This window comes from Pistacia vera, unplaced genomic scaffold (assembly GCF_008641045.1).
Source record: "Pistacia vera cultivar Batoury unplaced genomic scaffold, PisVer_v2 Contig433, whole genome shotgun sequence".
Classification (NCBI taxonomy): Eukaryota; Viridiplantae; Streptophyta; class Magnoliopsida; order Sapindales; family Anacardiaceae; genus Pistacia; species Pistacia vera.
The window spans coordinates 290271-301394 of record NW_022196261.1 but is presented as its reverse complement, the minus strand read 5'-3'; the positions used below and the strand labels follow the sequence as shown (position 1 = coordinate 301394).

At 34.7% G+C, this 11124-nt stretch overlaps 1 protein-coding gene across 1 annotated transcript; it reads right to left on the bottom strand.

The window, feature by feature from the left end:
- Window positions 1–4049: 4049 nt before the first annotated feature.
- Window positions 4050–7325, bottom strand: LOC116143872 (nucleobase-ascorbate transporter 4-like). Its single transcript, XM_031429321.1, has 9 exons — window positions 7267–7325; window positions 7097–7148; window positions 6858–6912; window positions 6409–6485; window positions 6020–6112; window positions 5555–5638; window positions 5402–5459; window positions 4940–5029; window positions 4050–4213 (listed from the first exon to the last, which is right to left on the bottom strand). Exons 1-9 carry the CDS (start codon window positions 7323–7325, stop codon window positions 4050–4052), a joined length of 732 nt encoding a protein of 243 aa, XP_031285181.1.
- Between the last annotated feature and the right edge of the window lie 3799 nt (window positions 7326–11124).

The following is an 11124-nucleotide window of genomic DNA, read 5'->3' as shown; positions in this document are numbered from 1 at the left end:
GCTAATTTCTTATAAGGTAAGTAAACTCAACCTAAGTTGAGATTTAAGAACTCTTTTGAGTAGATTGATATACATATGTGCTTCTTTTAATTGTTGAATGAGATAGTATTATGATTGAGTTATGAGTTATGAGAGTTTGTATTTGCTTGATTTTGGGTTGAGTTTGATTGGAGTTTGGAGGAGGTTTGAGCATATTATGGAAGTGTTTCTTTTGACAGGGAATTTAGGGTTTATGAGGGAGTTTTCTCCCATTTGGTTGATTAAAGAAAAGGAGAAAGCTAGAGTTAGAGTAGAGTTATTTATGCACATGATTTGTATGATGAAATGCTCAAGAGAATCATAAGTAAGGATAGAAAGCCTTAATGGTTGCTACATGTCATAGTTCTTTTCATAAATGCATTAATGAGTATGAGTCATTGATGTGCATTAATATGCTTTACTTATGCATTAGAAAGAGAGTAGAAAAAGAGTAGAGACTTTTGAGTTTAGACTACTCCAAGAGTAGAAAGAAAGAGAGAATGAGCACTATAGAGTAAAGCTAGAGTAGTGCTTATAAGAGAATAGAGTAGGTTGTGCGATGGGGAACCTGTGAGTACGGGTAGAGTATTCCCGCATGTACGCCGCATCAAGAAGCGGCAGAGAGCTACAGAGTATCAAAGAGAAGTGGTGTAGCCCTAGTGTACATGCGGATGAGGGCTATACCCGAGTTTACCGAGAGATTCTTGCACTCACATGCCAAAGGTTCCGAATCCATGCATACCAGTCCATCGGCTAGATGAGTAGAAGTCACAGGAGTGGGAGCGAGTCCCAGCCTGCCTCGGTCAGATGGGGCCATGACTTACAGAAAGAAAGTTAGTATAGAGGAGTTATGAGAAAGAGAATTAGATAGTTATATTAAAGAAAGAGTTACAGAGAATTTGAGTTCAGGGGTTTCTTACTGAGCCTTGTTTGTGCTCACCGTTGTTCCCTATTTTTGCAGGTTCTAGATAGGACACATTGGATGGACATCGGCACACGAAGAGAAATGGCTACACTGTCCACCCTATTTGATAATTTTGCATATGTCACAAATCTGTATATATTGTGTAAAGAATGCATATGTTTAATAAAGAAAAATTTTGGGCCCAACTTTTTATTTATGTTACATGTACTTTTCTATCATGTTTTTATAAGAATGGAGTCGTTACAGGGCGCCAAACTGTAGATGCAAAAAATCTATGGTTACAGAAGTAAGGTATGATCCGTGAGGTTGAGGCCACTAACAATCTGCCAAACCTGCACACACGAAGAGACAAGCGTGAAGCTTACGGAAAACATCGGGGTGGTGTTTGTCGTAGGCACTCTGATGCTCAAGTCAACAAGGCTGAAAGAGGTGATTTAATAAGAATTAAAGAAAAGAAGGATTACCGGAGCTTTGTCGGAGGCCAGGACCACGCGAAGGTGTAGAATTCTCAGAAGCAAGAACTTGGGAGTAAGTAGGTGATTTTGAGTGGTAGAGACTGAATATTGGATCATGGATCCCATGAGAGGGCAAACCTCTGTTTATATAATAGTCATAGATCTTTGAATCCTAGTAGGACTCTAAATCCATAATGATAGAAGTTTAGTGAATAGGAAAATCTTTGACTTACTTGCCTTAGAATATAAGAGTCCTAATTTGGAAGATAATCCCTATCATGAAAGAAAGATGATTTCTTGTCCTTATCAAATTGTTTATTATTTCAGTAAGATTCAGGATCTTAGTAGAAGAGGAAATAGAATGAGATTCTGTTTTCCTATTTATGAACTGTTTGTACTCTGGCTAGAACCCAGTTTAGCTTGACTCGTACGATAGTCCAACTCATAGAGTAGACAGTTCTCAAGGTGATTTTTAGCATAGACCGAACCGGAATTGAGCTAAGGTCTTTGGTCGTGACATGTTTTTTTGTGTTGGGTCTCGTCAGGTCCAAAACGATTTTTTGCCCATACAATCACAATGGTAAAAGGAGCCTAAAATTTTACAAAATTGATAGATTGTACAACATCTCACATCAATTTTCTAAACCCTTTTCCTTTGTCAATTTCCCAATTAAAATAAATCTTTTTAAAAATTATCTAAGAAATTAAGCAAAATCGATATATATTTGTTTACGTATACTTTGTTTCTCGTTTTTTTTTTGATTGTACATAGATATGACTTTGAATAAAACCAATTCTGTGAATGGAAAATTGCAAAACTTCTTTATTTTTTTTTGAGTGTGTTATTTTCCAATATTCTTGCTTTGGAAGATCTTTTATGACAGAGACGTAGCTAAGTTTCTGAGTCAATAGGTTTAAAACATCAAATTGATAAATTACAATAAAATATATATGAAGTGATAAGCATAAAAATTTGACTTTCAAAAATTATATAACCAAATTATCAATTCTACAATTGTTTTCGACGATTTTTCATATTCTAAAAATATTGCATAATCGCTTATTGACAATTCTATCAAATATCTCTCTCTCAATATATGTAATAAAACAGTCATTTAACAATTGATCTCCCATTTGATTCCGTAGTCAATTTTTCAAATCTTCGTCATAAAAAATGTTCTTTCAACACTTGCCATAATTCATTTGTGTTAAAAAAAATGTTAATTACTAATTCATTTGTGGGGGTTAACATGAAATTAAGTAGGATTAAAATTATAAAGTCATGAAACATAAGTCTTTTTGAAATTTTTAAAAAGTTGAGTAGGTTCAATGAACCCACACTCTCTATGTGGCTACGTGCCTGCTCATGACCATATGACCTATTTCAACTTACACACTTATAACAAACTAAGGTGACATAAAATGAATGATAATTGTTATAAGAAGTTAACTTGATCAACGAGTGGTGTTACATGTATAAACTAAATATCGAACTAACATAACACTACTCTTTATTGATACGATATTCGAGGGTTAATTGCAACAATCGCCCCATATGGTTTCAAAGATTGAAAGATAAATGCTAAGTAAGAGTTGAATTTGGGCTCATGCCCTACTTGAAATATTAAGTTGGCAACCAGACGGATATAAAATAAAATTTTATAGTGATTAATTAGTAATTTCTTGTATTGATATTCTATTTTAAAACTCGACCAGACAGCGATCGGACCGAGACCGCAGCCCTCCTAGTTCGGTTTAGGTTCTAGGAGGTTTTATGCTATATTCAAATTTTTAGGATAATTATATTTTTTAGGTTTTTTTTTTTTTTTTTTTTTTTTTTTTGGAAACATTTCAAAATTTAGGGACCAATAAATTTGTGGGAAATTTTAAAATAAATTAAAATTTAGAGACTAATTTAAAATTTATCAGGGTGTTTTTATAATATACTAAATTTAAGGAACTAAATTAATTTAAAAAAAAAAAAAAAAAAAACTTTCGTTGCTACTGTCCTTGGTCCAACCCACCGTTGATTTAATAGGTGAAACCAATCACCTATACCCATCACCTTGTTGGGTCGAGTTTTAAAACAATGATTGATACATGTGCCTTCTTCTTTGTTTAAGAACAAAATTTAGAGTGGAAGCTAAAGCTTATAATAATAGACTTGATAGAAGGAGGCATTTATTACATACATTGAAGTTAAAGAATGCATTCAAAGTTTATAATCAAAGAAGCATAGATAATGCTTGTTGTAATTGTTTCAACAAATTTTAAAGATGTTTATTTTTCTTTTGTATATAGGTTATAGCCAAAATGTCATTCCATAAAATCTTGGATGCCATTGCATAGGTCAACGTCGGCATACTTAATCAAATAAATCTGGCAATTGAATTCACATTCATCACTCTCATCTTTACACCAACTATAATTATAAATGGTACTACTTACAAGCTTAGCTAGCTGCTGCACCAAGCTCAAATATTCCTATATTCTATACCTGATTCGATGAATAGCATCATCTCCAACAAATAATTGCATGAGCACAAGGAATTCAATAATACTATTTACTAATTGGACCTCTTCATATGATATGCCAAGCCTAGAATGAAGGGAAGAACCTATTAAGGTTGAACGGCAGCGAATAGAACTCTTCACTCCTTGTATCCCGTTCGAAATACCGGAACTTTACCCACCAGTGCCTGCCCTGTCTCGCCGGGTTGCGCTGTGCCCAACACTGTGAGTGCAGTCCAGAAGTACGCAACCATAATGGCCACTGTCGCTGGGGATGAGAAAATCACTTGAAATATGTGTTGAACTGTAAGCAGAAACAAAATCAACATAACTTCATTGTTGTTGATGAATAAAGTAAAAATAATGGTCAGACTAGGAAAAGGAAACAAGCAGACAATTTGTTGTATATACCGCTGTTGAACCGGAGTGCACTGGGCCACCGACCAAGTCACTATATTTCATGAAGTACTGTGGCACAGAAAGCCCCATGAAAAGAGAAGCCATATGAATGATTCCTCTGAAGCTGTTTAGGTTGCAAAACTGTAGGAAACCCAAACCAGCTGAAGCGCTCTTCCCACAAGTGAAAACAAACGAAGTTAATCTAAATTTTAATAGAATTTAAACTGTAGCTTATAAAATATGCTCATAATGTATTGAGGAATCTTGAACTACAACCAAGCAAATAAATAAACTTTGCTTCTTATCTGTCCAAAACTAATTTAATTTCAAATACAGAATGTGTGGAGCAATTCAACTACAACCTTGATAAAGTCATAAACGAGGAGTACATACCCACATAGGCAAGAGGACACAGTACAAAGCTGCCACAATGGGAAATGGTATAGAAGCGAGAACAGCTCCGAATTTTCCTGTTTATGACCAGAATTATGATGCCTCAAATTAATATTGTGAAACAAAATCACAGAAACATTTTTTACAAATGTGAAAATGATCAATAAATTAAATGCTGATTAACGAATAGTCTAAATTAGGCGAAATCAAAGACATATAACAATAGAAATCCTAATACAGGATGCCACACCTAAACAGAGAGAAATCATAAATAATGCTGATATTTGAACAACTCTTCGGCTTCCATTTCGTGTCAATCCCAGAAGACCTGCATTTCACTACAAAGAAACAGAATGCATTAGAACACATGTTGAGAGATCAGATGGACAAATTTACCACCACCCAACTGTGCAATCAAATACAGCTTACTTACTGCACAAGTTACAGATGTCAATTCGGGAGCCCCACTTTTTTTTTTTTTTTTTTTTTATATTTGCCTCCATTTTGTATATACTTTTTTAGTAACACAACATGAAAATTCTAGCTTAAACATTTAAGTAATATTGGCTATTTACCCAGTTGCTTGTTGATTATTTATGCTGCTGGGTTGAGACAGCCTTCAATTGGTGACACACACACTCTTATCTAAAGTTTGGTTAACGAAAGCTCTAACGAACTTTCAAAATTTAAGTTGCCTTACACTGAAGCAGTGGTGCCACTTCCTGTGCCAAAAAGACCTCAAGCAGTATTCCTATTCCCTGAGATTCAAAAATTTGAACCGTGATACTTGATCCCAGAACCTTCAGACTAAAATTGCATAACAAAAGTGAGAAATGATAAAAGTGCTAGCTACCTGCCAACCAATACCGCGGCTAGTACGAAGGTGGCATAGGAGTGGCGCTCCCATATCTGATGCTGCAATAAAAGTACCTGTAGACTGCACAAGAAAAGAAGGAAAAAAATTTCTCATCATGAATGTAATCAGCTCTCATTCCACACATTCCAAGAGAAGAATGATAATTCAATTCGCGATGGAAGAATGGTTATGCATGTATCTTAACAGTACATTAGTTGAAGTTTATTTAGAAGTGTTTAAATTTAGAAATATCAATCATAAGGATTTTCATCAATTTCCATCAGATGTTACCCAAGTATAAGATTATTTCTGAGATATCTACAATTGTTCATTAGCGAACATTCTCATCATAATTCACAACCTGCAGTACCATGCTTAGGCAAAAATAAAGGGCTTTCGATCCTCATTCAGTAAAAGTAATCTAAGTAAAAGCATATCAATGATTGTCTAGATAAATCAAACCTCATAATAAGCAACCAAGAAGAAGCCATCATTGCAAAAATCGCCAGCATTAAAACTGGGACCACCCCACTGAAAGGATATGGAACCCTTATCCTGCAGATGAGAAACAAAATTTTTTAAGGTTGTGAAAATGCTACTAGCACAGAAATACTAAAGTTCCAGAGTAAACATTTGCAAGTGTTCAAAGAAGCGAATTCACAAACACTGTTAAAGAGCATGGATCTAGAAATGGAAATGCTGATATTCAGCAAGAGATGAATGATGGGAGTTGCACTTAGGTTTTATGTGTATGCTCACCATGGAGCGGCACTAATGATCCAGAACGATCAGTACGACAACTGAATTGAGTGTTGGGGAAGTTTTATCATAGCCCCAACTAGAGTCAAAACTTCAGCATATCCCACCAATAGCGACGGTGAACAGGACTGCAAATCGTCAATGATGCCTCCGATTTTTAATGGAAGTACTGCAAAGAATCAGTTACACACAACATCAGAGAACCTTACAAACAAATGAAAAGTTCAATTTCAAAAAGTTAATAGTAAACCCAGCATATATAAAATTACATATTACAACAATAGAAAACAATCAAAATTTGTTACAAGTTCTCTTATCATTAAGGAACATGTTAACATTTCACAAATATGATAAAATCCAGTTTTATCAGGAATGCAAGAGTAGAAGGATCAATTTGAAACACAAAGCTGTACATCTGTGAATGTCTTATCTTCACATTGGAGGGGAAGTAGATAAATAAAAAGTTTAGGATATGGATATACGGTAATCATAATATAACAGAAAAGTAACTGCGTAGAAAAAACGGTTTTGAAAGAATAACCTAGAATAGAACCAATATCAGTAATGCTGGAGTCCATTTCAATGCATTTTGCCAGCTACAAGCATCAATCCAGTTACTTTGACAAAAAATAAAAGTTGAAAAAAAGAAAATGCAACCCAACACAGAGTTTTGCATAATTAGATGCATCCAGAGTCAGACTTCCCTGTTGTATTACGTTCATTATTAAGATCCTCCATTAACTTTAGCCTTTACACGTAATAAAAGTTCAGCACTTTTACCTGAGGGAAACCTAGAGCATAGACCCAAGTCCAGTAAGAGTTACCAGAGGAACTGCGGCAAGAGGGTTAAGAAATCTACGAGACAAGAAATAAACCGAGGCCACAAGTAAAATTTTGTGCTATGAGAAACTATAAACCTTAATTCAATATGGCGTTTTGCATCATCATACCTTCCAAAAATTCTCCAGAAGCCAAAGAAACCAATTATCATATGAAAAAGTGATGCCATAATGGTGCCCCTTGGATAGCTCTCATTGACTGTTTAAACCTCTGCAAAATGACTCAAAAAACCATAAAAATCTATAAGTACTGCAAATCCATAGTCAATAACACAGATCACCAAAGAATTTACCTGATGAGGATCAATATCATGTTGAATCTGTTAGATGGCAATGGAGACAGTTGGGAAAATGAGCATAGGAACCACCCATCACAACTGGAGCCGAGTTCCAAACAGAGTTTGAGTGAGCGTGTTTAAGCCGGCAACAAGAGCAAAGTATTTATCACTTCAGCCTTCTCTCGCTATTGATGAACATGGCGAAACCAACATTCAGTTCGAATATATTATAAATCTGAAGAATTAAGGAAATGATAAATGATTTTTCGTTTAATAAATCCATACATTGCCACCCACCCATTAAGGAACAAGTATTGTCGGATGAGAACAGTGGTTCCGAGCATCACCAGGTAGTGCTGAAATCCAAGAATTCCGCCGCAGCTGCATTTCATGAAACAAATTTTAGCAATTTTACACTCCTGTAACGTAAAAAGGTGCATAATCATTATTTACTTATTAAATCCGTGATCGGAAAAAAACCGTATGGTATAAATGCAAAATGTAAATCCGGAAATTTTCTTTTTCTCATGTCTTGCTGAGCACTTTTCATTTTCATTTATTTGATTTCGTTTTTTTCCGTCTTTCTTTAGTATGATGAACGAAACAGAAAGGCTAACTATTTTTTAAGTAGAAGATTTTTGAAAATGGCATTACTTTTCTTACTTTTCTCACTCAACAACCTATTTCATTGTTTTCCTCGTTTCTTGACAAACCAAACGAGCTCATTGAAAGACGGCTGAGCCATAATTATTTTTGAAATTATCAATAGTCACATAAAAAAAAAAAAAAAAACAAAACGCATTAAAAGAATTAGAAGCAGAATCTGAATCAAAACAAGCCAAGCCAAACAAACAGAGCAAAACACATACAAAAACTAACGGTTGGAATTATGCAAAGCTAATTCCTTATTGTTAAATAAAACAATGACCAGCTGATACTAGCATTTGGAATTACCAAGGTGACAATAAAAAATATCAGAAACAAAGAGCATTAAAACTAGAAGAATATAGACAAAAAGATAATGCAAAACCAAAACAGAGTAAAAACAACATAAGAAAAGAGAAAGAGGAGTACCCCAAGAAGGAGAGCTGGAAACGCAGGTCGACGCCAGGAAGTTGATCTTTGACGGGATGTGGCTGAAACTCATCAGTTTTGTTTTGGGCCTCCTCCGGCGGCAGCCATTGTTGCTCTACTGTCTCACGTATGTGTTTTGTGTTTAAAGTGAAGAAGGTGCTTGAGATATAGAAATAAATTAGGAGAAAGCGTGTTGGTGTAAGAAAAAGTTGTGATATTGTGATTTGTGATTGTATTCGAGAATGTAAGGGAAAGTATAGAATAAACGCAGTTAGGCGGCGTGGTTGTGACTATCTGCAGCTACCATTCATCATTTCTCCCCCATGGAGATTCTTTTCCTGCACCACATTGACTGTGACCTCGCCACAAACTTTTTCTTGTTTTTTTCAATCAAGTTTATGTTACGTATAATGAAATGAATTTTGGAAATCATCAAATTATGCGTTAAGTTTTGAAACACCATGTCCATTTTTTTTTTTATATAATCGGGATATATTGTAATAATTAAAAAAAAATCACTATAAAATAAGAAGCTATTTTTAATTATTATGAAACTGAACGGAGCGTGTTGTGGTGTGAGCGTTGATAGGTTTGTTAAAGCGAATATAATATCCCATTTAACACAAATAAATTGTGCATGGCTTCAACACTGTGGGTGTACGTATACATCAAATCATTATTGTCCTAAATAAAAAACTTATAATGTATATGGTTATGATTATGATCAGATTTTAAATGCACAAATATTTTTATTACTTGGTCGTAAAGATAGTTTATGTTACATCCTTTAGACGTTTTAAACAGTAGACTTTCTTTTTTTTATTTTGGGTTTTCTAATTCTACATTGCATGTGACTTAAGTCTTCTAACGGAGCTTTTATAAGGCTCCATTTATATTTAAAGATAAGATCAATGGCTTTAGTTTATTGTGTCTTCAGTTCACTAGATAATTGAGAAACCGTTACAACTAGCTGTTCTTTTCAAAGAGTAAACTACTTTTTCCTAAAGGCGAACGACCTGTACATACCCAAAGTTTACGTGTAATGACAAGTGATGTACTTAAAGGTTTGAAACATAAATAGGTACCTTCCGTCATATTCTGTTAGTGATTTTTGTTTATTATAGTGAAAAGACTAAAATGCCCTTCAAAGTTTCAATTTTTGTTTTTTTATAAATTTAAAAATTTCTAAAAAACACCCCCTAGTTTGCTAATTTAATTAAACACCCCCATATATAAATGTTTGTTAAATGACAAAAACACCCCCACCACCCCTAGTGCCAGATTCCGGCCACCATCGCCGGAATCTGCCAGAAAACGTGTATACGACACAGATCCGTCAGATCTTGTCGTAACGTGCCGATCTTGCCTTTTCCGGTCAGATCCCCACGGATCTTGCGGAAAAGGCAAGATCTGGCCGTCGGAGCAGCAGCCAGATCTGCCTTTTCCGGCCATCCTGGCTAATCTGGACGGAAAAGGTCAGTTCTACTGCCAGATCTGCCTTCACGTCGCAGATGGAGTTTTGGCGCGTCGACGGCCAGATCTAGTCGTAGATCTGGCCTTTCTCCGGCCAGATCAGCCACGATCTGCCGGAAAAGGCAGATCACGCGTTACGACACAGATCCGACAGGTCTTGTCGTAACCAACTTTCCGGCCAATTCCGGCGGTGGTGGCCGGAATCTACACTTGCGGGGGGGTGTTTTTGTTATTTTATAAAACTTTTATATATTGGGTATTTTAGTGAATTTGTAAACTTAGGGGGGGTTTTTTGAATTTTTAAATTTATAAAAACTAAAATTCAACTTTTAAGGGCATTTTAGTCTTTTCACTATTAAACCAGTAATAAACAGAATCACTAACAGACATGACGGAAATACCTATTTGTTATTTCAAACCTTTTGGGTATCAACTTGTCGTTACTATAAATCGGGTATGTCTAGCGTCGTTCTCCCTTTCCTAAATAATAATTTAACGATACTTTTTTACTTAACATTTTTAAAATATCATTTTATTATTTAAATTTATATTTTATTTTTAATTTCGATATTATTGCGACCCTACACTATTATCATTCTCTTTCTCAATCATCACTCACTAAAACCCTTCAAAATATATTCCTGTCGACCTTGTCAATCGTCGGTAATTAAATAATTAAAGTTTACGTAATTGTCCTTCTCAAGTCAAATTCTAATTAATCCTAACAATCAAAATCCAACCTTCAACCACCAAAAGACTCATCGGTCTTCCCTCTTCAAAAATCTTAACAATCTAGACCGAGTTTACTCTCTGTTCGTTGTCGAAATATAAATTTGGATAGTAAAATAGTATTTTAAAAGTTTGTGAGTGGAAAAGTATAGTTAAACCTTAATTTGGGCGAGTAAAAGTGGTTAACTCTTTTTTCAAAACCGGATACTATATTTATTGTAATATATTGTTGCTATTGAGCATGTCCATATAATTTTTTAAATATTTTTTTGTAAGATTTGTATCTATTAGTTAATGCATTATTTATTATTTTATTTTTTTGTATAATTGAAGTCGTGGCAATAATATTAGACGTGAAGCATGAGATAGAGTTTAGTCCACTTAATCTCAATTAATTAAAGTAATGTTTATACAT